This window comes from Hemiscyllium ocellatum, chromosome 48, assembly GCF_020745735.1.
Source record: "Hemiscyllium ocellatum isolate sHemOce1 chromosome 48, sHemOce1.pat.X.cur, whole genome shotgun sequence".
Lineage (NCBI taxonomy): Eukaryota > Metazoa > Chordata > Chondrichthyes > Orectolobiformes > Hemiscylliidae > Hemiscyllium > Hemiscyllium ocellatum.
The window spans coordinates 11771197-11798866 of NC_083448.1; the positions used below are offsets into that span (position 1 = coordinate 11771197).

Here is a 27670-nt window from a genome sequence, read left to right on the forward strand (position 1 = left end):
ATGTGGCAAATGGAATTCAATGTAGCTAAGTGCGAAGTCGTTCACTTTGGTAGGAATAACAAGATGATGGATTACTGGGCTAATGGTAGGCTACTTGGTAGTGTGGATGAGCAGAGGGATCTTGGTGTCTATGTACACAGATCTCTGAAAGTTGCCACCCAGGTAAATAGTGCTGTGAGGAAGGCATATGGTGTACTGGGCTTTATTGGCAGAGGAATTGAGTTCCGGAGTCCTGAGGTCATGTTGCAGTTGTATAAGACTCTGGTGAGGCCTCATCTGGAGTATTGTGTGCAGTTTTGGTCGCCATACTATAGGAAGGATGTGGAAGCTTTAGAACGAGTGCAGAGGAGGTTTACCAGGATGTTGCCTGGAATGGTAGGAAAATCTTATGAGGAAAGGCTGAGGCACTTGGGGCTGTTCTCATTGGAGAAGAGAAGGTTTAGGGGAGATCTGATAGAAGTGTATAAGATGATTAGGGGTTTAGATAGGGTAGATACTAAGAAGCTTTTACCGCTAATGGAGTCAGGTGTTACTAGGGGACATAGCTTTAAATTAAGGGGTGGTAGGTATAGGACAGATGTTAGGGGTAGATTCTTCACACAGCGGGTTGTGAGTTCATGGAATGCCCTGCCCATATCAGTGGTGAACTCTCCTTCTTTATGTTCATTTAAGCGGGCATTGGATAGGCATTTGGAAGTTATTGGGCTAGTATAGGTTAGGTAGGACTCGGTCGGCGCAACATCGAGGGCCGAAGGGCCTGTACTGCGCTGTATCCTTCTATGTTCTATGTTCACTCATATCAGTCACCTTTGTATTAACGGGCATTCATTTACAGTATTGTGAACATTGCCCAACCTCCAGCCACCCCAGAGCATTGAGCAACTGATAAGATACTTGCAAATGCAAGTCACTGAAGACAACTGCGCACAAGATCTAAGAAAACAAACTTGCAGATAAAAAAAAATCCGTTTGCGCAAAAAGTACACACTAAAGATAATCGGGACACACCATTTTAAAAAAAAATCTCGAAAACGGTCACAGTAGGCTCGAAACATGAACAGCTACTTTCTTTCTCCGCCAATGTTTCCAGAGCCGCATAGTTTCTCCAGCACTTCCTATTTGGGTGAAAGGAATCAGTGAGAATCAAAGTCAGGCATCCAGAGGGACAGCACCAGCAGCCTCTCTGAGGGAAATTTTGGGTCGCATCCTATTCCAGAAAATTCTCTGGATCCCCGTTTCGCCCTCCACGGAGCTGAGACACCGATCGGTTAAAACAAAAGCTGAGGAGAGGACGAAAGAAAATCAGCTCCGAAAAATAACGGTGCGTCGGGGTCTTTGATTTGCGACGCGCTCTCACCTCAAATTCGAGCCAAGCGCCTCCATCACTCCCGCTCGAGCTCAGCGGCGATCCTCTCTCAACCGCCCGTCCCTGCTCCACGCTGATACGCTGTCAAGCCGGGCACGTTACCGCCCACCCACCGCTGATTGGTCCGCTCTTCGCCATGACCTTTGCCTCCGTTGATTGACCCTTGCCTCCTGAACACGGAGGTCAACTCTGCTTCGTCTGCTGTTTTTGAAGGCAAGGAGGTACAGTAATGGTAAAAGAATTCCGCTTTCGGTGTCGGCCCCTTTACGCAGAAAGCAAAACGCCGGGTTCACTTACAGCTCTGGCTGAAAAAAATAAACGCCAAGAGCAGTTCCCGTGAGCGAGGGACAGAAATCTGAAATTTGCGGTGTTGACAGAAAGTAACATGTTGTAAAGTCAGAACTGCTGCTGCTGTAAATTGATTTTGACAAATATGAAGATATCAGTTTTTACTTAGTGGATTCCGTGTCAACTAATTTGACATGTCGTCCTAAGTCAGGTGATCTCAAGCCTACGCAGTTGCTGGAAACCCAAGCCACATTTCCTTCTCTCTATTTTCTCCCATTGCCATTTAGATCAACGTCAACCTGAACTCGTCTCTTTCCGCTGTATCTGAAGTGGAATTCAGGTTTTCCTCAGCTCAGCTTCTAGCTTCGCTCATTCTTGCTTAATAAACCTTCAGAGTCGTCGAAAATAACTGTCGAAATAATGATCGAAAATTATTTTAGTAATGCTAGAGATCTGAAATGAATACAAAACCAATCGCATGAAGGAGCATAAGTGTAACAGACAAGAGTTCATGTTCAATTTCTGTGAAAAGTTACAGTTGGAACAGGTTTTGAGCAAAGGGTGGGTGGAACATTGTGAGAAACGAAGCTTACTGTTCAATAATTTCAGTCCGAGTCAAATTCTAAAGCAGTCTTTATTCATACGGTCTTGCAAGCCGGGTGACCGTTCAAGGAGGCAACCCGATCCGGAGGTTACATTACAATTTATACAGTTCAATTGAGTCTCTCGGTACTCCCCCTTTTACTTGGTATCTGGTAATTGTATTGCTCTGTGCAGTTGCTAATCTAATTGGCTTACCACATCTGTCTGTGGCCTTTGGTGGTGTGCAACCCCCCCCCCCCCCCAACCTTGATAGCTGGGTCTTATAACTTTTGCTGATGAAACACTGGGTCTTATTTGGTTATCTTATTCATACTAACTCCCTATGTGCGTGACAATTGCAACCGTCATGTCAATACATCTGTTTCTACCAGTCGACCACCTCCCTTTTCAGTTGGTATATACTCTCATGATTCCGTCTTGCAATGTTTGCAGAAGCAAGATACAGTTACTTGTAACTGCTTGCAAGTATATCTAGCTTATCATATATTCCCCCCCCCCCACCATCACTCAGCCTTATGATATTTGCAGAAACAACAACCGTTGCAAGGGCCTCTCACAAACATGGATAGAAGGAAACTATAATTGAGCAGAAAACAGGAGTGATTAAAAGATAAAAATCTATTCTGTACGGCCAAATTTAATCTCCAAGTGAAAAAGAAACAAAGTATGTATCAAAAGCCGGTCAGCTGACAGAAAAATGAATAAGAAGACAGAGGAAAGGAAATGAAACACAGCAGAGTTTACATTCTGGAATGTTTGAACTCCTGTGTTGGATTCATAAGGCTGCTAAGTGCCAAAATGAAATAAGAGATGTTGTTTATGAAGGTTTCATTGAGCCTCACAAGAGTAATCAGCCAAGATCATCAATGTCAATGTGGAAATTGAATTCACACCCCACGTGAAGCTTGGAGTTACTTTTGAAAACTGAACAGAGGTGTTCTGGAGTCACCCAATCTACATTCAGTCTCCACCAAGTAGAAGTCCACACTGGGACCAGCAAATAGTGTAATGGATTGCATTAAGTGCAAATAAATCGCACCTTCATCAGGAAGGAGTTATTTGCGACCTAGGTTGCTGAGGAGAAAGGAAAAAAAAGGATCAGTGTTACATCCTCCACGTACGCAAAACTGCTAAAAAAAAACCAAAAAAAAACAAATGTGTATATACTGTAGATCTGAAACAAAAACAGCAACTGCTGGTGAAACTCAGCAGGTTTGGTAGCATCTGTGGGAAGAACAGAAAGTAAATGTTACAAGTCCCATCAACTGCTTTTTTGCCACAGATGTTGCCATACCTGTTGAGAGGACTCCACATTGAGTTCTCCAATTTCAAAATACCTCCCTTCCCACCCCCTCCTCCCTGCCACCAACTAGATTCATTCCTCCCATTAACCAACCAACCCTCTACCACTTTTCACCTATCCCCACTTCATCACCCTGCCTCCACCAGCACCTTTATCTGCGACTCCCCAATACCAATCCCCAGCCGTGAAGAAAGGTTACACCTGAAATGTTGACTTCTCCACCTTCTGATATTGCTGGCTTGCTGTGTTCTTCCAGCCTCCTAACTGTCTATTCAGGTGAAGAAACAGCATATTGGTGCTGACAGGGTACGAACCAGAGTATCACAGAGGGAACAGACCCTCCAAATTCTGGAAAGGGAAGGAAGGGGAACTGGTTTATTCCTCAGTGACAGCTGAAACATGGTCTCTTTCTTAGATTTGCATGCACATAGAAGAGAGATAACACCTGCCCTTGTACCTGCACTCTTATGGGCAGGCACAACATAGCTTCCACGTGGAGATTTACACACAGTGCTTTCAATCTCATGTCACATAATTACAATATGATCTCCTCAACATTGCAAAGACTAATCACTGACTGGAAGACTATATTGCGGAGCACCTCTGATCAATTCACAGCCGTGAGCCTGAGCTTCAAGGGGCCTGTCATTCTAATTCTCCACTTCACTGCAAACTGATGTCTCCAGTGAGACTCATCAGAAGTCTCATAAACAGTACTTCGTCTTTCAGTCAGACAGTTTACAGCCCTCTGGATGGACAATCAGTTGAACAGTTTCAAGCAACAAACCTTGTTCCCTTTCTCCAACTTAATTTGTCCTTTTTTAGCCAGATGCACATCACCTCTAGCACATCTTTATTTCTTTTCTTGCTGCATCTCTCTTTGCTTCTTGGGGACTAACGTATTAATTCTCTCCTGATTTCTATCAGATCAAAGACCTCCCTTTTGTCTTTGTTCTGCCCACCCTTTGTTCGAAAGCTATTTTCCATCTCTTCAACTTTTCCCAGTTCTGACAAAGTCACAGATCTGCAACATCAATTCTTTTTGTCCATTTACCATGATGCTAGATCACCGAAAGAGTTCCTTCATTTTTATTGCCCAAATTCTCGCCTTTTCAAACTATGGTCCTTTCTGTTCAGTTCGTTGGGAATGTATGATGTTCCACACGGTTAACACTAAATACTCTGAATTTTCATTTGCTAAAGAACAGGAGTTCATATATCCAAATACACCTATGACAATGACAGTTACTCAGGTACATACGGACACTTAAATTTTATTTCTATTTCTCCACATTCTACTTAGTTCCACTCAGAGAATCCCTTTTAATTGTGCTGCTGTCTCTGCTTCAGTCAACACTTTGCAATGATTATTTCAGTGAAAAATCTTTTCAGTCACCAACTTTGTTCATTATGACAAGGTCAGAATTGTAATACACTTAAAATGCCCTTATTTAGTGGACTCCAAGGAATCATTTTGTCAGTATCATTCCACTTTGAGAACCTCAATTCTCCATTGGATGAATATGAGAGGATTCTCAATGTAAAATCAGTACGCCTCTGCCTACCTCCGTTTTTCTTAAAAGAAAGGACCACCTCTCACTCCTTCTCCTGTTTCATTTATTTCTGGTGTCCATTCTTTCAGTCATGACAATTTTGCCTTTGGTATGGTTCTCCTGCTTTGAAAAGACAGCTGAAAATCTTTCACTGCAATCTTCTGTGCCCCTGAAAATTCTGTTTTTCTCAATCAGTGTATTTTGATGTGTAAAATGTTGTGAAACATATTTCTGGCACGATGAATGCTCTCAAAATGCCAGTTCTTTATTTTACTTGATTGCATCCTCTGAATTGTCAGGAACGAGGTATGGTAAGGAATTATCAGGTTTTAAATTGTTACTTTGTGAGAGGGCTGAGCTCTAAAACATGAAATTACATACATTGTTACTGTTTGGCACATTTCTTTTAGATACTTTCTAATTTTAAGTATTAAATCTAAAATACAGAAACGTGTGTTTCAGGCCAACTGCTGGTTTTCCCATTTTCTAGCCAAGCCATCTCAAAGCCAAAATCTTAGAGCCCTGTAAACACAGAGTCTTGGACATGTACAGCATGGAAACAAACCCTTCAGTCCAACCTATCCATGCTGACCAGATATCCCAACCCAATCTCGTCCCTCCAAACCCTTCCTATACACCCATCCAAATGCCTTTTAAATGTTGCAACTGTGCCAGCCTCCACCACTTCCTCTGGCAGCTCATTCCATCCACGTCCCATCCTCTGTGTGAAAAAGGTGCCCCTTAGGTCTCTCTTATATCTTTCCCCTCTCACCCTAAACCTGTGCCCTCTAGTTCTGGACTCCCCCACCCCATGGAAAAGACTTTGTCTATTTATCCTATCCATGCCCCTCATAATTTTGTAAACCTCTGTAAGGTCACCCCTCAGCCTCTGACACTCCAGAGAAAACAGCCCCAGCCTGTTCGGCCTCTCCTTATAGCTCAAATCTTCCAACCCTGGCAACATCCTTGTAAATCTTTTCTGAACCCTTGCAAGTTTCACAACATCTTTCCAATAGGAAGGAGACCAGAATTGCACGCAATATTCCAACAGTGGCCTAACCAATGTCCTGTACAGCCCAACATGACCTCCCAACTCCTGTACTCAATACTCTTGACCAATAAAATAAGGCATACCAAACACCTTCTTCACTATCCTATCTACCTGCGACTCTACTTTCAAGGAGCTATGTACCTGCACTCCATGGTCTCTCATCAGCAACACTCCCCAGGACCTAACCATAAAGTGTACAAGTCCTGCTAAGATTTGCTTTCCCAAAATGCAGCACCTCATATTTATCTGAATTAAACTCCATCAGCCACTTCTCAGCCCATTGGCCCTTCTGATCAAGATCCTGTTGCAATCTGAGGTAACCCTCTTCGCTGTCCACTACACCTCCAATTTTGGTGTCATCTGCAAACTTACTCACCGTACCTCTTATGCTCGCATACAAATCATTTATATAAATGAAAAAAGTAGAGGACCCACCACTGATCCTTTTTGGCACTCCACTGGTCACAGGCCTCCAGTTTGAAAAACAACCCTCCTCCACCACCCTTTGTCTTCCACCTTTGAGCCAGTTCTCCCTGTATTCCATGAGATCTAACCTTGCTAACCAGTCTCCCAGGGGGAACCTGGGTGAACGCCTTACTGAAGTCCATATAGATCACATCTACCACTCTGCCCTCATAAGTCCTCTTTGTTACTTCTTCAAAAAACTCAATCAAGTCTGTGAGACATGATTTCCCACACACAAAGCCATGTTGACTATCCCTAATCAGTCCTTGCCTTTCCAAATACATGTATATCCTGTCACTCAGGATTCCCTCCAACAACTTGCCCACCACTTAGGTCAGACTCACCGGTCTATCGTTCCCTGGCTTGTCTTTACTCCCTTTTTAAACAGTGGCACCACATTAGCAAACCTTCAGTCTTCCGGCACTTCACCTCTCTCACTGTCACTAGGCTCCCATGAGATGCATCAATCCTATTTACCATCTTGCAAATCATTTAGTAACAAGTTCCACATTCGAAGCAATCTCTGTGAAAATTAGTTAGTATCTCTGAGTTATGGCTCATGATTTTGGATTCCCAGCACAAGCAAAACCCAATGATCATATTATTTCTGATGAAGTCATACAGGAGCAGAAATATGTAAAATTTTATTAAAACTTTAATTTTGGGAATTCATTCCAGGTCAATCTATTATGTCTAACCTAGTGTTCTCAAATTTCAACTACAGAGTAACCTCAATTATCTGAATATTGATTATCCGAATTTGGATTGTCTGAAGAAGATTTCAAGTCCTGCAAAACGTTACAGGGTGACTGTGTGGAGTTTGCACATTGTCCCTGTGTCTGCGTGGGTTTCCTCCGGGTGCTCTGGTTTCCTCCCACAGTCCAAAGATGTGCAGGTCAGGTGAATTGGTCATGCTAAATTGTCCATGGTGTCAGGTATATCAGTCAGAGGGAAATGGGTCTGGGTGGGTTACTCTTCGGAGGGTTGGTGTGGACTTATTGGGCCAAAGGGCCTGTTTCGACACTGTAGGCAATCTAATCTAATCTAATCAAAGAGGTAAGTGTATTTGATTTATCTGTACTAAAGAACATGTGAAATTGCTAGCAAAAACAAAAAAAAACACAAGCAGCTCAAGCATCAGTGACTGGATATCTTTTAGGTAAGTGTTAGTTACACAGCCCTTTGCAAAAGTAAGTGTTTTACAGTATTCCCGTCACTTTACTGGGTCATTCGTGAAAAAAAATGGCCAAGAACGTAAATACATGCTGAAGGTGGTGCTTCTACCTTTCTAATGTGACACCGAGCTCCCAGAAACTGATAAATGCTCTTGCAATCGTAGAAACTGTTCACGACTTTGTTTAATGCTGGAATTTCATATACAATATTTATGTGAAGGTAAGTCCTTCTCAGTTTAGCTTTATAGAATTAAAATTATAGATTATAACAAATTCTCTGGTAGAGCACAGAATAATCAGTTATCCAAATGAAATTGTGCCCACCCATCTCTTTCAGATAATCAAGGCTCCTCTGTATTCATAGCCTGATTGATTTAGATCATACTTGTCAAAAATGTCAAGGATAAACAATCTGACCTGTTTTAGGGATGAAACAAAGGATAGGAGTTCTTGCATGTCTCATAGCTCTTCAGCTTGAAATGTTCAATGCTTTAAAGACTTGCCAATATTTTCCTTTTCTAACATTTATCCAATTCATTTAAAGTGATTTGATACGCTCTATTCATTCACCACTATGGGACACAAACTACTGATGAGCAACTCTTCAATTTTCTTAGTTCATTTAAAATCTCAACACTCATCAAGGTCCAATGGTTCATGATTTGTGTGTAAATCAAATTTGGTGAACCTAATTCTCTCCTTTAAAAAACCCTACATCCTGGAATCAAGGATTCCAAGCAAAACTGCAATCTGTGAAAATCATGGAAAACTGTCCACTGACTGCAGTCATAGCTGACACAAAGGAATATGGTTGTGGTTGTTGCAGGTCACTCATCTCACCTCGAGGACATTGCTGCAGGATCTTAAGATGTCGAAGCAAAACTAGGCCATGTAGCCCATCAAGTCAGCCCTGGCGTTCAAGAGATCATGATTTTATAATCCTGATTTCCACTTCCTGCCTTGATAGTGGAACTCAGCTACCTTGGACATTGAAAAAAGTAAAAGAAGGGATAAAAAAGTTAATTATTTGGGGAGAGGGTATGTTGACCTTTTTGGGGTTGAAGTCAAATCAATCCAAAAAGGAAAATGGAATTTCAAAACTTTGGTTTGATGACAAGATACTAGGTTCATTGTACTCTCAATATCTAGAACATTACTATTTCATATAAAGTAATTTTTTTTTAGTGAAGTGAGATTGAAAATACCTGGGTTTTCAGATTTACAGGAAAAACATCAAAACATTGCTGGACCCTAATGAGATCAAAATAGTCCGAAAATGGAATCTGGGTTCAGTTATTATGTTGGAGAAAGTTATAGGTTGTGAGCAGGAAACCAATAGTGGAACTTTCAAATTCAGAATAGGCATTTTCAATTTGAGAAATGGACACATTTTGGGATTAAGGAGATAATATTGATCTGTGAAATGGTGAATATTTGAGGGGCATTTTGCCACCACTTGGACACAAACAGCAAAGGTGCAGACAAGTTGACAAAATGTCCTGTAAATGTTTTGCATTTCTATGTTTTCAGATTGTGGAGGTTCGGATTTCAAGAAACTTAAATGTTGATGTGATATGAGTATCGCTACCTAGGCCTTCATTTTTATCTATCCTTGAAATTAGCATTGTTGATTCGGTAAGTTGCAAAGGCATAGATAAGGATTTGAACAGCAGATGGTGAGTGGTTAAATTGAAATCAAGGGATGTGAGAAGTAGACCTCTGTTTTCTTTGTGGTGTCCAATATCTGGGTTTAAAGTTTAGCTTTAGGTGAAATGAAATGTCAAGATGATCAGTTTGACTCAATGAATATCATTACCAGATTTCTCCTTTAATCTCCTTTCTTCTCACAGAAATAAAACATCTCTAATTTGAAAGCTATATCATTCATACGTTTGGTATGATATCCTTCTGATTGTGGTATATTAGAAATTACTCATACATTTCCAACTTGTCTTGCAAATGATTGAGAAGTTTCAATAAACAGCTACTTTTCTATCAAGAATATCTGACGAAGTTGATTAAATCACCATATTCAGTTTTATAATGCAGGCTCTTGTTCAAGCAACTCCATTTCTCCGTTTGGTCCAACTTAGAGCTGGCACTATTTGCTCACAGAGCAGTTACTGTTTCCAAGTGAGGCAGCTTTCTGCATCTAAGAGTTCAAGAATGAGGCTCGTCCAGTTCCTGACTGTTGGTGATCAGAATGGAGTCAGATTGGGAGTCGAGAAGGATGGAGGAAGCATTATTGATTTGAATTCATTTGACAGTTCCCTACCTCGAACCATGAAGGAGTTTCTGGAAATAGGAGACACAGCTCTGGAAACTGCGAGAAGGTATTTAATTGTTTTGTTCGGTTACATTACAATGATTTGTGATCTTCCACATCTCAACTGATGTACACCCTGCTAATAATCCATAGCTGTAGATTTTGAAATCAGACTCCCTATCTCCAAGACAGATTACCAATTAAGGCTGATGAACCCTACTAACTCAAAGCTGTCTGATTCAAAGCCATCAAACATGCCCATTCACAGATCCGCCCACAGAAATAAACAGCATACCTGATGCTGGCTTTGATTAAGCGAGATAATTTGACATATTTACCTGGTGATATGTTTTGTGATAACCATGCAAATTCTTCCAAACCCTTTCAAGTTGAGAGTCTGAGTCTATCATAATTAATACTGTACTCTTGGATCACTCTGCTTATCTAAATCAGATCAGATATTTACAGATTTAAACTTATGATTGAGAGTCTGCGGTTGGTCAATGTGAAGAACTTGCAAGTTAACAGTAACCTTCAAGTATTTTTATGTTTGCAGAGCTGTGGATTGTGGGAAGTACACCCGTTGTCGCTCAGAAATAACACTTCTATCACCAATAACAAACCCAGACAAAGTGGTGTGTGTTGGAATGAACTACATGGATCACTGCCTGGAGCAGAATGTAGCAGTCCCAAAGGAGCCGGTTATATTTAGCAAGTTTGCTAGTTCCATAGTTGGGCCTTACAGCGACATCATTCACCCAGAAGAGAGCAATGTGAGTGTGCTTTTCTTCCACAGTTGGCAGCAAGAGGACGAGAATGTTTCTCAGAAGGAAGAAGCCAAAGACGACTTCGGTAGATGTAGGAAGGAGTTGAAACGTCACTGACAACAGTTTCAGCCAAGTAGAGTGTGTTACTTTAAACTTGGTCCACTTTCATTAAACCATGCAGAATAAATAAGTATTTCTGTTCTGAAGTATGTACATTTGACAAAGATGACTTTCCATTTACACAAGACATTTTACCAAATTCTGGTTATCCTCCTGATACATCAATCAGTCTTTCTCTTTGATTTGGTGATAAAATTACTTTTGTTAATTTTTCAGCAAGTTCTATATGAATAGTCCATTTTGACAAAACATAATTTGGCATTTTCAGTTCCTCTTCATTTGAATACAGTTGACCATAAACATTAGTTATATAGCAGTGATTCATCACATGTTTCAGTAATGGCCAACAATTGTTCTCTTTTGTGCTTTGTTCCTTGCAGGAAGTGGATTGGGAAGTGGAGCTAGCATTTGTTATTGGCAAGAAAGGAAAACATATTAAGGTCTGTACTTGTGCTTATTGATTTCTGAAACAATAAATTGGCCAAAAGACCTTAGCATACTGCTTGTGAAGGAGAAATTGAGGAGTGCATATGCTGGAAAGACAGAGTCAAAAGTGTGGCGCTAGACAAGCACAGCAGGTCAGGCAGCTTCTGATAAACGGGAGTTGACGTTTCAGGCAAAAGCCCAATACATCAACTCTCCTGCTCCTTGGATCCCGCCTGACCTGCTGTGCTTTTCCAGCACTACACTTTTTGACTCTGCTTGTGTTATAGACGAGACCAGACCCCCACTAAATATTTCAAAAAGGTATCCAACACCCTTACTTTTCCTTAAAGTTAGACGTGAAGTGCATGTTCCAGATTTGATGTGACCGGTCAAACTACTCGACGTTAAGCAGACCACAATTTATTTAAACACTACAGTTAAAATACAAACAAAAGAAAGAGCAATTTAAAGCAACTGAACTATTGGAAAAGTTAGCCAAATAATATATATATATATAGTTCCTATTACTAATTACCATTCCAATATAGTAGCATCCCATTAACACACCCTTTGTCAAAAAGATAAATTCACACACAGATTCTCACATGCAGTTCTCCAGTTCAGGAGGAAACAACATTGAGAGATTTCAGAGAATGTAGCAACTAGGAATCATTTCCTGAAGCTTCCATACCTCTGGGACCTGAAACAGTTTGACTGCTACAACTCAAAACAAATTAGAAAGCCCGAACTGAGAGGACTGGCCACTCCCGTTCCATTGTTACAACTGTTTTTAAAAAAGCCGAAAGCCTTCCTAAATTGTTGACAAAAGTTGTTTCCAACAGCCAGTTTGGATCTCGGCTTTTACAACCTCACTTCAAAAAACCCAGGATAATATCACCTTTTCAAAGTGTCAGTATCGTCACACTTGTCATCAGCAATTTATAATTAACATCAATCACAAACTCTCAGTTTCTCCAATACTACATTTAAGGAGGAGCAATTGGGATCTGCCAAAATTTACCATCAAATCTAATGCTTTGGTCTGCGAACCAATATATGACTGCTTCCAATAAAGATCCATTCCCAGATTGGTGAGATATACAGTCCACAGTGTAAGCAGCATTCCCGAAGTGACAACGCAGCAACTTCAGAGTTGCTTGGCATATTTTCTATTGGAAAAATAAAACTTGTAAGTGTGAGTTCGGCTGTACTAAGTTCCTAGGTTTCCCAAAGTCCAATTCATTGTTTTCATTTGATGGGACTGTTGCTCTGTAGACAAAAGATGTTAACGAATTTGCACAGACCATGAACTGCAGAACAGACAGGTGTATGAACAATTAATCTGATTTTGGATGAGAAAGAATCAGGACAGTGGGAGCTACTGCCTGCTGTTGTACAGCGCCATGAGACCTTTCATGTCCCTGAATCTGCTTTTGAGAGCAACATCTCATTTGAAGACACTTGGAAATTATTCAATACTGAATTGAAATTCATGTCAGTCAGAATTCTGTTCACTGGAACTCGGATCATTGAGGTTTTGACAGCAAAGAAGTATCACCAACAGGTCTGCTGATAGAGGCCAAGAACTCATGGTGAATGAGGCAGTGAGTCAATGCTAATTGTGCACATTGCCAAGTGAATAGGAGACAGTGGAAACTCTTGAAAAGCATTGTGTACTAGGACAATTTCTGGTGGTAGATAAAACTAATTTTATACTGAACCACTGAAGACAAAGTTGCCTGTGTAGGATACCAACAAGGGTGGAAGCCAAGACAAAATATTAGCGAAATCACAGTTGCAATTCAGTATACAGCCTGTATTTTATGAAGCAGAAGAGTGGTTTTGAAATCCTTATTATTAGTCTGTTGATCATCCAATTTTAAAATCAAATTCTTGGTCAGCACCTGGAATAGATAGCAATGTATGCCTGTCATATAGAATTCATGTGTTCTCATTTGGAGGTCCAGCAGCATATAGTTTGATCTCAGCTTGATATCCTCATTCAGAAAAAAATCCTGAAGCCTGTTGGACTTCAGCATGAGGTGAATGGCTTTTTACGCTCCAAATATGGTCATACAGTTTCTCATCATGAATGGGTGTCAGACAGGGAATATCAGAGGAACAGCAGACCAGTCCTAAAGTGTACTTTGGAGAAATGGCTGTTTCATTATATTTTTTTGAAACCTGAGTATCGCTGCCAAGTCCAACATTGGTTCCTCACCTTGAATTCTTATTCATTAGATGATGTTAAGCTGCCATCTTGAACCACAGTAATCTGTTTGGTGGCAGCACACCAGCAGTGTTGCTAGGAAGGGAAAATTCACACTAAATCAGACTGAGAAGTTTCTGTCCTAAAATATTGGGACCTTATTTTAAATCATTCATGAGATGTGGCCGTCAGTGGTAGTGCTGGCCTTTGGTATCCCCAGTTGCCCTTAATAAGTGGCTTGCGAGGCCATTTCAGACAGTGGTTAACAGGTAACCATTTGGTGTGGATGTGGAGTCTTGTGCAGGCCAGACCATGCAAGAAAAGGAATTCTCTTCCCTGAAGGAGATGACTGAACCTTAATGAATGAAGTCCATACTTTGACGTTTGTGATCCTGATCAAACAACAAAAAGGGATTTCCGATTCTGACTGGAAGTTCTGGTCCTTTGCTGTATGGTCCAAGAAAACCATTAGGTCGCACCATATTAAGAGAATCAACACTGATCTGAATACACAGCTGGCAATAAATATGTTGTGTCCTCTTCACAGAAGGAGGAAGCAATGGACTATGTTGCTGGATTCACAGTCGCTCATGATGTCAGTGCACGTGACTGGCAGATGAAACGGAATGGCAAGCAGTGGCTCCTGGGTAAAACATTTGACACATTCTGTCCATTAGGACCAGCCATAGTCACTAGAGATGCTCTCTCAGGTACGCCCAGATCTCTCTATCTGAGACTAGATTGTTTGACCATATAATTAAAATGGAAAAGGTAGTTGACACATCACATTTGTAGTTACTGACGTACAGTGGTACTCATTCTGAAAACATCTTGGATTTTAAATTCCCATCCTTGTTTTCAAACCTGTCCATGTCTCATTTTACATATCTCTGTAACACCTTACATGATTTCCTTGGTCCATCCTCGCATCTTTCCTTCAGATGTCTAGAGTCTAAGTTCAGGATTTCTTTTTCCAATCGACTCTGTCTTCCCACCTTCCACCTCCCTGAAAACATCACAAAAAACTGACTTTCAAATCAAACATTTGAGATCTACCTGATTATTTCCATGCGTGTCTCAGTATCAAACTGTATCTCACTGTGAAGTATTTGCTAAGACTATGTTTTTGGTGGTGTCTTAATGCCAGATGTAATTGTGCAATATTTTTTATATTTTACCATCATGTTCTGTGAATTCATGCCAGCATTGCATGGCCTTATTCTCATTTTAATTTACCTTGCATTTTGTTAAATAATGAACTTCGTCAATAATTTTCATATTGTTGTTGTCCTTGATCTTTATTTTACTCTTTTTTTCTATTCACTTCTTTCCTAATCTCTGCAATATTTTTGAAATTTTACTGCCATTATTTGTGAATTCGTCCCAGTGTTGTGTGGCCTTATTCTCATTTTAATTTATCTTGCATTTTGTTAAATCATAAATTTCATGAACAGTTTCACATTCTTGTTGTCCTTCATCTTTGTTTTACTCACTTCTTTCCAAAGCTCTTTACACACTCATTTGATATCATTGATGGGAAGCAGTAATATTGTGGGAATGCCACCAGACTCATAATGGCCCAGTAAGCCAATCAGCTTTACTAAATCATTATGAAAGCTCGACAAAATACTAAAACCAGATGTACTACCTGGCATCATCCTAGGCATTGCAAACATCATGAGTGAACACAGTCCTGTCAACTGCAAAGTTCTTACGAACAGCTGGGAGATTGTGCCCAAACTGGCAGAGTTATCCCACAGATCAGTCAATCAATAGCCTGACATAGCCACACACATTGAATCATACGTTCTAGACGTTGTTCCACACATGACCAGCACCATCTCCAGTTATGTTCTGCCCCATCAGGAGTTGCCCTGGGAGTTCACAACACTGACTCCAGACTGTATAAAATCTGATGGCACAGGTCAAACATGGGCAATAAAATCTCCTGCCAATGACCACTCAACACCTCCCTCCTCAGCTGATGACTTCCTGGAATAGACACCACTTGGAGCAAACATTGAGAGTAATGACATCCATAATGTACTTGAAGTGAGGGACATCCATGTTCATCACCACAAATTGCTCAGTAAATGACGTAGCTGCTAGACTGAGTGTATATTGAGTATGGAAAGAATCAATAAGACAGAAAAACATACTTGATGACACCCTCACTAATCTGTCTGCCACAGCTGCATCTGTCCATGACAGTATCTCCAAGTGCGATCACCTTAGTTCTGTGGTGACAAAATCCTAACTTCACACTGAGTATATCATCCATCATGTTGTGTGGCACTACCAGAGTGGTAGGTGAGATAAACTTTACTCAGATCCAGCAATTCAAAAGTGTGCATCCATTAGGTACGGTAGGCCATCAGCAGAAACAGAATTCTATTCAAGCAAAATCTGCAGCCTGAAGGCCCAACTTATCCCCTGCTCTACCACTGCCATCAAGCCAAGAGCTCCAGCCTAGTTCAATCAGAAGTGTAAGAGTAGACGACAGAAGCAGCTAAAAATGAAGTGCCAACTAGGTGAAACTACAACACAGCATTATTTGCATGCCAACAGAACAGATGTATCATAGCTGAAGTCTGCAATCCTGCCATATTCAGAGTGAATGGTGATGGACAGCCAACAGGATGTGAGGACCCCACAAGTATCTCTATCTTCAACCCAAAACTTAAGTGTAAAAGACAAGGTTGATAATATTTGCATCCATTATCAGCAAGCAGTCCCAAATGGATGATCCACTTTCACCTAAATTAGGGTCCCGAGCATCATACGTGTTAATCTGAATCAATTCACTCCATGTGATATCAAGAAATGGGCAAAAGCACAAGTTATTCTAAAGGATATGGACCCTGACAACAATCGAACTGAAGAATTAAATGATGGTTATTTACCCAACAATTTGGAAAATGATCCAGCTCCATCTTGTGCTCATCAACAGAACAAATTCAACCCTGCCACTTTTTTCCTTATCAGTTTGTTTCTTTTTAAACAGTCCCGAGGCAGTGTAGCAAAATACAAATTAACTGCTGATGCAAATGTCATAATTCAAAATAACATGGTCCTGTGTTATGATGCATCCCCGGAGGTGTGGTGCTCACCCATCTTAAAAGGCTTCTACCATGCCAGTGAGCATAGCTCCCTCCCTCTGGAGGGATACCCAAGTGCAAACATTGCCGCAGGACTGGGGCAGACAGTTGAGCACAATGATCCCCTCCGTGGCCTGCTGTCCGGACCTTTTCATGGCCACTTTGGCCAGGTCCAGAAGCAGAACCATGAGAAGGACCTCTCACCTGTTCACCCCTCCCTGCATGGGATACCTACAGATCAGGATCGTGCAGCTGAATCGTAACAAAACGCTTGAGAAAGTGGCATTACTCACGTTAGGTTCCACCTGAGCTCTCTGCTGCCAACGTCATTAATACTTGATCCAAACAAAGTCTGGTCTGTGAATTAAGCTGAACCAATATTCTTAGTCTGTGACATGTACAGGACGTTTCATTGTAACATCAATTTTGTCAGTGTACATTTGCACTAACACGATTGATGAATTGGTGACACTGTCTCTGCAGCGCAGACTTTTAAAACAAGTTCAAAGTTTGTGAGAAGATTTGTAGCTCAGGTGCTCGTTGTTGTGGTTCTGTTCACTGAGCTGGGAACATGTGTTGGGTGTAACACTATTACAGTACCAACACTTGAAGCACTTTTCTAAAGTGCAATTTTTCAACAATGCAGGGTTGAAAGAAATGATCCTTTATTCCAAGCTTCTTTTAACATTTAAACCACACTTTATGTTACAGACCCCCACAACCTTGGGATTCGCTGCCGGGTTAACAAAGAAATTATGCAGAATAGCAACACCAATCAGCTAATATTTAAAACAGAGGAACTTATCGTTTGGGTGTCACAGTGAGTGTAATTTCATGATGGACCAATTTACCATTATAATTTGAATTGAAATTTGAGATTTTTCAGTGTTCAATGTCACAAGGTTAAAACAAATTAAGTTTGTATTGCAAATAATTCACTGCACGAAGTGAAACAGATGTGCATCCAAAGAAAAGTTAGCTAAGAGAGCAGAGATACATTTGGACAGAAAATAAAGGTCGCTTTTGAAGTGGAGAGGGAGGGGATCATGCTGAAGCAATTGTGGGAGCCCCTGGTGCTCCCTTGGTTAGAAAATTCCAAAAGATTGACAAAGAAAACTTCCTCAATCCTCCGGGAGATTGTAATAGTTGGGGAGATTATTGGCATTGCTTTCACTCGTTCTTTTTCCACATTTCCTCTTGCAAAGAATTGTGTGTCTTCATTCAGGATGTTCCTGTCAGGTGAGACATATAACATCCATCAAAATCAGTAACTTCAGATAAAGTAGATAACTGGACAATTATGAAAAGGGAGCAGTCAATGCAGAATTGAAGGTGCTGTACTTAAATGTACACAGTATACTAAATAAGGTAAATGAGCTTGTTGTGCAGATTGAAACTGAGGAGTACCATGTTGTGGACATCAGACACACACATGGTGGCAAGATGATCAAGGCTAGGAACTAAATATCCAACAATATGTATTCAACTGAAAGGACAGGCAAATGGGCAAAGGGAGCACAGTTGCTCTGTTAACAAGTAGATTAGCAAGAAGTGATCTTGAGTCAGAAGACATACAATCTGTGTGGGTAAAGGTGAGGAACTGCAACGGACAAAATACTCTGTTAGAATTCATTTACAGACTGCCAAGCAATAATCAGGATGTGAGAAAGAAAATAAATCATGAGATAGAAATTGCATGTATGACAGTCACTATTACAATAATCAGTAGTGGACTTCACTATGAAGGTGAAATGGGAAAATCAGGTTGGCAGCATATCTCAAGATCTAGAATTTGTGGAATGTGATGATTTATTGGAACAGTCTGTGATTAAGTCCTCTCAACGCATGCAATTCTGCATTTGGTGATATGTAATGAGGGAGCTCAAGATTAGGGATCCCAAGGGCACAGTGACCAGGTTATGACTGAATTCACCCAACAGTTTGAGAAGGAGAAACTGGAATCAGATGTAACGGTACTGCAATTGAGTAAAGTTAACAGCAAAGACATGAGGGAGGAGCTAGCTTGAGGTGATTGGAAAGGGAGCCAAGCAGGGAACACAGTGTTACAACAATATCAGCAGTTACAGCTGAAATTCAACCCAACGAAGAAGAAACATACTTAGGGGAGTTTGAGGCAACCATGGCTGACAAGGGAAGTCAGGAACAGCAACTAAAAAAAAATGCATGAAGAACATAAAAGAGGAGGTAAGCTACCTGGTAATATGAAGAGTGTTTTTGATATTATAACAGAGAAGAGAGAGGCAAGAGTGGATAATGGATCACTGGAAAATGAGGCTGGAGAAGGAGTAACAGGGAACAAAGAAATAGCAAAGGAACTACAGAGGTATTTTGCATCAGTTTTCAAGGTGGAAGACACAATGACATACTAGACTTGCAAGAGAATCAGGGGGAAGAATTGAGTGCAATGGCCAGCACAAAGGAGGTCGTGATGAGAAAGCTGAAACATCTGAGGATGGATAAATCACCTGGACCAGAGAGACTACATCGCAGAGTACTGAAGAGATTGTGTGGGCATTGGTGGTGATCTTTCTGGAATCACTGCAGTCGGGGAAGGCAGTTCTTAAACAATCTGCGGATGTAGTGAACAAAGCAGCGTTTTTTTAAAAAGTCAGAACTACTGTTGATTTGATTGAGGCAGTACTGTGTAAGATAGCTGTTATATCAAAAAGGAAAACAAGTGAGGCTGGAGAATTCCAGCAAATTATAGTTTGTCATTTATGCCAAACTATAATTTCTTGGAATAAAAACAGAAAATGCTTGGGACAAAAACTCACCAGGTTAGGCAGCCTCTTTGCAGGGACAGAAAAAGAGTTTGTGATTCAGTTGTGAGCCTTTAATCATTTCCAGAGATGACAAGATGAAAAGGCCACAAACGCAGATATCCTTTTAAAATGATGCTATAAAGAATTTCTTTAAAAATTGTATTTTAGGCTGCATAAAAGGAAAATAATGTTGCAGTCATGTTTTGTCCAACAAAATATTAAAAAGCACTTATAATTATCCCCCGCTACCCAAAAGTAGGTTGTTCCAATGAAACCTTTCATTAGCCAAAATGGCTTAAAGCAAAGAAGCATCAATTTACATTGGAAACATTTTGCCTTTTCTCATAAAAGCAAAAATCCTCTTTGGATTTCTTTCGGTTTGCGAAAACAGATACTCATGTCAGGCTTTCATAAAAGCAAAGTGGCGTAAAGCGAACTTTCAAAAGGTGGGGGATATCTATAAATGTCGAGGAAGATCAGAAAATTGGCATTTAGTCCACTTTGAGAAAGCAGTAAAACATGTTTTTATATATAATTTTTAACTCTGTTCATCCTTTGAAGTGAAGCTGACCATGCTCATCATGAGGTGCTTTGGTCACTGTTAGGCCCAATCTACCCAATCTATGGAAGGTTCTCTGACAAGTAGGACAGGATACTGGAGACGTTTTGAGTTTTGAATGAGTTGCTGACTCAGAACGAGTTCTCTTTTCACTTTAATTTGCCTCTGGTAACCACATGATTTCAAATGTTAGACCATTTTATAAATGTTTTCACCAACTGCATGATCAGTGAGATTCTTGCAGGAATCAAGTTCAAAATCAAACTGAAGTGATTAGCCTTCCCTTTCATCACCAAGAATCTACTTAATCCCTCCACAGAATATTGTTAACAGAGTAAAACATTCAAAGAAACCCCAAAGGAACAGTGACAATCAAAACATAAGTCAGTTCATAGACACTTTGGTGCATGGCCAAGTTAGCATCTTCAGGGAGGAGCAAGGAAGTTTGACAGATGGGCAGGTTTTTGGGAGGGAATTCACAACCTGCTGTGACTGTGAAAAATAATTTGCATTGCAAGGCATTTTGTCAATAGAACAACACTTACACTGTTTCTACTTGTCACCAATTGATTTCTTAGGTTTGTGACCCTGAATCCAGGAGACGTTTTCCTCACTGGTACACCCTCTGGAGTTGGAGTATTTAGAAAACCACCCGTGTTCCTCAAAGTAAGCTATGTTGATTTTGGCCTTTCTGAACATGGACTGTTACTTCTCCAAATTATTCACTGTTCGTGAAATTTTGTGAAATATTTCTGCAAGGTATACTGATGCGCAACATTAATGCAAATTCAAGGATCCCTCCATTTCAACACCAATTAAAAGTTTTTTTTATTCCATGTAAAGTGGGTAATATTCTATGAGCACAACTATATTCTGCTCTTTCATCCAAATAACCATGAATCATATATCAGCTTTAAAAGTAAAGATTGATAGTCTATTTGACAAAAGGAAACGGCAGAGTACAAATCATCTCATGAGCATACTGGCACTTTCCACAAACTGTTTCGAGATCCTCAAGAGCACACTGGAGTGTCATTTTAGTTCACTTGGAGATTTTTTCAGAAATATGTGTAGGACAAATGTTTTACACAGTAGTACCCAAACTCAAACGCCTGTCAAAAAGCACATTTGGAATTAATTTTCTCAAATTTGTTGAATGCATCATTTGCTATTTGTTTCCTGAAGGGGTTGCCCTTTTGGAACAGAGAGAAGAAATTTTTGTATTTGACAGTCGTGCAACCTTCATACGCCTCCTCAGTGGAAGAAGCCGGGTCATTGAATAACTTCCAAGCAGAGGTCGATTCTTGTCAGGCAAGGGAATGAAAGGTTATCGGGGATTGATGCAAATATAGAATTTAGAACATAAACAGATCAGCCATAATCTTATCAAATGGTGGAGCAGACTTGAAGGGCTGATTGCCCCATTTCTGCTCCGAATTCATAGGTACATCTTGGAGCGATTGTTACGAGGTCAGCTCAGTGGACCTCATAGAATCTGAGTTCCCGGACTGGGGCTGTTAATCTAGTCCAATTAGGGAGCCCTAGCGGTCAGTTATAAACTAGAGTGCCAGACGTTTTGCTCAAGCTGAAAAAGCAGGATCAGTGTCATGGCGTTTCCACAGAGAAGGGAAACTTAGTGAAAGGATACAGGCCTCTGGAGTTATTTTGCATATGAATAAATGCGAAGCTTTGAAATATTAAATAAAAGATGAGAATAGTGACTCATCCATTTTGTTCAAAATTATTTTGATTCGACAGCGGGGTGACAAGTAAGCCAACACGTCATTTTTACAAACACTGTTCATAATCTAAATCAATGTGCTTAATTTTGTAATATAGATAACCTCTAAAAAGTCCACGTCCCCATAGAAAAAATATGCTGTTCATTTTATTTGAATTTCTTGCAGCGTGGAGACATTGTGGAATGTGAAATTGATGAAATAGGAACCTTGAGGAACACTATCATTTAGGTTTACAGAGTGCTTTCAAACAAGGTATCAAATTTATTTTTAATGGTAAACGTTTCAATAATATAAGACCATAAGACGTAGGAGCAGAAATTAGGTCATTCGGCCCATCAAGTCTGCCATGCCCCATGCCATTCAATCATGGCTGATAGGTTTTCCAACCCCATTTTCCTGCTTTCTCCCTGTAGTCTTTGATCCCGTTGGTAATCAAGAACTTCTCTACATCTGTTTTAAATATACTCAATAACTTGGCCTCCACAGCCTTCTGTGGCAATGAATTCCAAAGATTCACCACTCTCTGGCTAAACAGGTTTCTCCTAATTTCTGTTTTAAGTGTTTAAAATCTGATTGAAGATTTGTAGCTCGGGTATCCGTTGTTGTGGTTCTGCTCGCCGAGCTGGAAGTTTTTGCTGCAAACGTTTCGTTCCCTGGCTAGGGAACATCATCAGTGCTGTTGGAGCCTCGTGTGAAGCGCTGCTTTGATGTTTCTTCCGGTATTTATATTGGTTTGTTCTTGCCGCTTCCGGGTGTCAGTTTCAGCTGCAGTGATTTGTATGTGGGGTCCAGGTCGATGTGTCTGTTGATGGATGTTCTTGCCGTTTCCGGGTGTCAGTTTCAGCTGTAGTGGTTTGTATATGGTGTCCAGGTCAATGTGTCTGTTGATGGAGTTTGGGGATGAATGCCATGCTTCTAGGAATTCTCTGGCTGTTCTTTGTCTGGCTTGTCCTATGATAGTGGTGTTTTCCCAGTCAAATTCATGTTGCTGGTTGTCTGAGCGTATGGCTACTAGAGATAGCTGGTCGTGTCGTTTTGTGGCTAGCTGATGTTCATGGATGCGGATTGTTAGCTGTCTTCCTGTTTGTCCTATATCGTGTTTTGTGCAGTCCTTGCATGGTATTTTGTAAACTACGTTAGTTTGGCTCATGCTGGGTATTGGGTCCTTTGTTCTAGTGAGTTGTTGTCTGAGCGTGGATGTTGGCTTGTGTGCTGTTATGAGTCCTAAGGGTCGCAGTAGTCTGGCTGTCAGTTCTGAGACGCTCCTGACGTATGGTAGAGTGGCTAGTCCTTTTGGTTGTGACATTTCCTCAATTTAAGTGTTTTAAGTGTCTTCCCTTTACTCTAAGGATGTGTCCTCAAGTCCTCCTCTGTCCTGCCAATGGAAACATCTTTCTAACGTCTCCTCTGTCCAATGTTCAATATTCTCGAAGTTTCAATTGGATTCCCCCCTCATCCTTCTGAACTCAAGAGTATAATCCCAGAGTCCTCAAAAGTTGCTCATATATTATGCCTTTCATTCCTGGGATCAGTATCATGAACCTCCTCTGCACTGGCTCCAGGGATAATACATCTTTGCTGAAGAATGTGGCCCAAGATTGCGCACAATACTCTCAATGTTGTCTGATGAGCGTGATGAAGCCTCAGAAGTACATCCCCGCTTTTATAATTTAGTCCTCTCCAGATGTTGGATTTGAGCATAAGAGGTATAGTTAGTAAATTTGCAGATGACACCAAAATTGGAGATGTAGTGCACAGCGAAGAAGGTTACCTCAGATTACAACAGGATCTTGATCAGATGAGTCATTGGGCTGAAGAGTGGCAGATGGAGTTTAATTTATATAAATGTGAGGTGCTGCATTTTGGGAAAGCAAATCTTAGCAGGACTTAATGGTAAGGTCCTAGGGAGTGTTGCTGAACAAAGACCTTGGAATGCAGGTTCATAGCTCCTCAAAAGTGGGTTGCATGGAGATCGTATAGTAGAAAGTGGCATTTGGTATGCTTTCCTTTATTAGTCAGAGTATTTAGTACAGCAGTTAGGAGGTCATGTTGCGGCTGTACAGGACATTGGTTCGGCCACTTTTGGAATATTGCGTGCAATTCTGGTCTCCTTCCTAAAGGAAGGATGTTGCGAAGCTTGAAAGGGTTCAGAAAAGATTTACAAGGATATTACCAGGGTTGAAGAATTTTAGCTATAGGGAGCAGTTGAATAGGCTGGGGCTGTTTTCCCTGGAGCATCAGAGGCTGAGGGTTGACCTTATAGAGGCTTATAAAATCATGACGGGCATATTTCGGATAAACAGACAAAGTATTTTCCTGGGGTGGGGGAGAATAGGTTTAGGGTGAGAGGGGAAAGATATAAAACAGACCTATGGGGCAACTTTTTCACGCAGCGGGTGGGTACATGTATGGAATGAGCTGCCAGAGGAAGTGGTGGAGGCTAGTACAATTGCAACATTTAAAAGGCACCTGGATGGGTATATGAATAGGAACGGTTTACAGGGTTATGGGCTGGGCTGACAAGTGGGACTAATTTAGGTTGGGATAACTGGCGGGCATGGACGAAGGGTTTATTACCATGCTGCACAACTCTATGACTCTATGAATGACAGCACTGCATTTGCCTTCCTAACTACCAACTCAACCTGCAAGCTTACCTGAAGAGAATCCTGGATAAGAACACCCAAGTCCCTTTGCGCTCCTGATTTTCAAATTTCCTCCCCGTTTAGAAAATATCCTATGCTTTTATTCTTCCTACCAAGGTGCATGACCACACACTTTCCCATGTTGTATTCCATCTGCCACTTCTTTGTCCACTCTCCTCAACTGTCGAAATCCTTCTGCAGTCTGCCCACCTCCTCAATGCTATCTGTCCCTCCATCTATCTTGATATCATCTCTAAACTTAGCCAGAATGCCCTCAAGTTCCTTCACGCAGATTATGAATGTATAAAATGAAAAGTTGTGGTCCCAACACTGTTCCTTGTGGAACACTTCTTGTCACCGGTTTCCATCCTGAAAAGCAGCCCTTTATCCCCACTCTTCACTGCCTCAGACACAATGGATCCATGTCTTACTCAGCAGCCTCCTAAGCGGTGCCTTAACAAATGCCTGGAAGTCCAGATAAGTAACAGCCATTGGCTCTGCTTGTTAGCTTCCCAAAGAATTCTAACAGATTTGCCAGGAAAGACTTCCCTTGATGAAACCATGTTGACCTTGCCCTATTTTACCATACACTTCCAAGTATTCAGAAACCTAACCCTTCACAACGGACTCCAAAATCTTACCAATGGCTGAGGTCAGGCTATTGAGCCTAAAATTTCCCATTTTTTTCTGTTTTTCCCTTCTTAAATCATGGGGTGACATGAGCAATTTTCCAATCCTCTGGGACCCTCCATGACTCCAGTGATACCTGAGAGATTCCTACTCAAGTCTTCGGTATCTCTTCAGCCATCTCGTTCAAAACTCTGGAATGTAGCCCATCTGGTCCAGGTGATGTATCCACCTTTAGGCCGTTCAGTTTTTCTCGCACCTTCTCCTTAATATCGGCCACATACACAGCTCTGCTCTCCGACTCCCTTGAATTTTTGGGATATTATTCATGTCTTCCATTACTACCTCCCAGCAGCCAAGTGTCCACTTTTGCCTCTCTTTTACCCATTAGATATATAAAGAAATTCCTGCAACCTTTCCCAATATTACCAGCTCGCTGATCCTCATATTTAATCGTTTCCCTACTTATTTCTTAGTTGTTCTCTGTTGGTCTTTGTCAGCTTCCTACTGCCCTTGGCTGCATTAATATGCTTTCTCTTTTGCTTTTATGCTGTCATAGACCTCCCTGGACAGCCATGGTTGCTTCATCCTCCCCTTAGTATACTGATTTTTCCTCAGATTTTTTTTACTGTCTCTCTCGAATTGCTTCCACAGTCTCTGGCCTTTGTTGTTCCACTGTCTTTCCTATTATGCTCCTCTCCCGGTCAAATATGGTCAGCTCCTCGTTCATACCTCTGTAGTTGCCTTTGTTCAACTGTAATACCATTACATTTGATTCCAGTCAGATCTTTCAAAGTGCAGAGTAAATTCTATCACATGATGGTCACTACCTCTTAAGGGTTCCTTAACCTTAAGCTCCCTTATCAAGTCTGCTTCATTGCACAACACTAAATTCAGAATTGCCTGTTCTCCAGTGGACTCCACCAGAAGCTGCTCCAAAAGCCATCTCATAGACATTCCACAAGTTATTTTTCTTGCGATCCACTGCCAACCTTATTTTCCCAGTCCACATTGAAATCCACTACCAACCTTATTTTCCCAGTTCCCATTGAAATCTTCCATGATCACTGTAATCTTGCCTTACTTATATCCCTTTTCTATCTGTTGGTATATTTCATGTCCCAAAACCTGATTACTGGCTGGAGGTCTATAGGTTACTCCGATTATGGTTTTTTCACCTTTGCACTTCCTCAACTTTACCCACACAAATTCTACATCATCTGACCCTAATTCATTTACATCAATCATTTAATTTTCACTTACCAAGCAATCCCACCCCATCTGCCCACCTGCCTGTCTTTGTGACAGGATGTGTATCAGTGGATATTTAGCTCCCAGTCCTGATCTCAACATCCAAAAGCACTGAAGTGAAATAAATGGGTGGTAAAAACTGCCAGAGATTGCCTCATTTGATAGTTTGTGATTAAGAACCTCTGTCAAATTCATGGGGGAGAAGGAATTCATCAAGGATACATGTATACATTGATGGGGAGAGAAACAGGACAGTAAGAGAAATTCAGGGGCTGAATGGCTGTTTCTCATTTCGCATTCGCTTAGTTCTTTTTTACCTTGAATTATTGTACATTAAACCAAAATCTTTGTAGATCCTGCTGACACATGGGAACAAATGTCACAATCATAACTGATCAGCTCGTGTTAATTCCTAAAAGTAGTTATGGAAGACATCAGTAAAATGTCAGGAAACTGGGCACAAACAAAGTGTCAAATACAGCAGTCTCAGTGCTACAAACTTAATCAACATTTTAGGGCAGGTAGATGCCACAGACTGCGAGCTAAATTGTGATGCTCAGCAGCATGATACACAAATTTCAATTCAATTTAAGAAACTGACAAATGGAATTTAATTTTCCAAGATGGTGGATCTGCATTTCAGAAAATAGTACATTGTGCCCCAGTACGGCAATAAAAATGGTAAACACTTCTGAAATGACAAATTTAAATTATTCATTCTTGAATATTTTAATGCAACATTTTAAATGTCATCAGCTGGGAATTTTACTGAATGGGACAAAATTGCATCAATGATCAAATGATCAAGCTCCTCCAAAGCAAACAACCAGAAAGTTGCAACCAAAGTTGAAACAAATTTAAACTGGAATAACATATTTGTTTTGCAGACTGATTTACCAGCAATATGGAGCCTCTTTTCACGAACAGAAACCAGGGCATGGACAAAGTGGAGTTACAGTGCTTGAGGGAGAAATCCTGTCCAAAGAAGTAGACCTCGTTTGTATGCTGATGACAGAAGTGCACTTCAATTGGAAATAAAACATTCAGGTCATGGTATTTCAAGATTCGTGAGATATGGTAAATAAATGCAGCCTTATGGATACAAAGCAGTTTAGCAATGCTGCAATATACATGGAGGTTCCCATATACATGAGGTCCTCACTTAAAATTACCTAGTTTATGTAAAACTCCACAAAGGTTTGTCTCTCATCACCAAGACACCCTTTATTTAATGTGCAAATCACATGACACTGACCCAGCTCCCTCACTGAGAGTTTATATTGTATTGCTTCCACAGTGGAAACTTATTCAGGACTGTCATCTTGTTAAGCAGCACAAGATTCATTTCAACATTACACGAAAAAACTGGCACC

At 40.8% G+C, this 27670-nt stretch overlaps 2 protein-coding genes across 6 annotated transcripts in view; one reads left to right on the forward strand and one right to left on the reverse strand.

The window, feature by feature from the left end:
- Window positions 1-1557, reverse strand: part of zgc:152830 (uncharacterized protein LOC767682 homolog) — a 45852-nt gene extending 44295 nt beyond the window's left edge. The window contains exon 1 of the mRNA XM_060856407.1: window positions 1358-1557. Coding sequence (XP_060712390.1) covers window positions 1358-1383 — 26 coding nt within the window. The 5' untranslated portion in view covers window positions 1384-1557. The remainder of the gene's footprint in view (window positions 1-1357) is intronic.
- fahd2a (fumarylacetoacetate hydrolase domain containing 2A) lies at window positions 1490-27353 on the forward strand. Of its 5 annotated transcripts, XM_060856411.1 has the most exons (10): window positions 1499-1587; window positions 9335-9439; window positions 9898-10137; window positions 10627-10843; window positions 11338-11397; window positions 14140-14302; window positions 17402-17510; window positions 20611-20698; window positions 21940-22026; window positions 27185-27353. In XM_060856411.1, exons 3-9 carry the CDS (start codon window positions 9971-9973, stop codon window positions 22000-22002), a joined length of 867 nt encoding a protein of 288 aa, XP_060712394.1. In that variant the 5' UTR covers window positions 1499-1587; window positions 9335-9439; window positions 9898-9970; the 3' UTR covers window positions 22003-22026; window positions 27185-27353. The 5 variants fall into 5 exon arrangements, with proteins under 5 accessions (XP_060712395.1, XP_060712394.1, XP_060712391.1 ...); XM_060856412.1 differs by lacking the exon at window positions 9335-9439 and having other exon boundaries at window positions 1490-1587; window positions 9920-10137; XM_060856408.1 differs by lacking the exon at window positions 9335-9439 and having other exon boundaries at window positions 1509-1587; window positions 9841-10137.
- The last annotated feature ends 317 nt before the right edge of the window (window positions 27354-27670 follow it).

Bases quoted from the DNA above. Each gene is read 5' to 3' on its own strand.
- fahd2a (XM_060856408.1), top strand. From the start codon at position 9,848: ATGCAGGCTCTTGTTCAAGCAACTCCATTTCTCCGTTTGGTCCAACTT. The intron at 14,303-17,401 runs GTACGCCCAGAT...TTTATGTTACAG, and splicing joins CACTAGAGATGCTCTCTCAG to ACCCCCACAACCTTGGGATT. The intron at 17,511-20,610 runs GTGAGTGTAATT...TTGATTTCTTAG, and splicing joins CTTATCGTTTGGGTGTCACA to GTTTGTGACCCTGAATCCAG.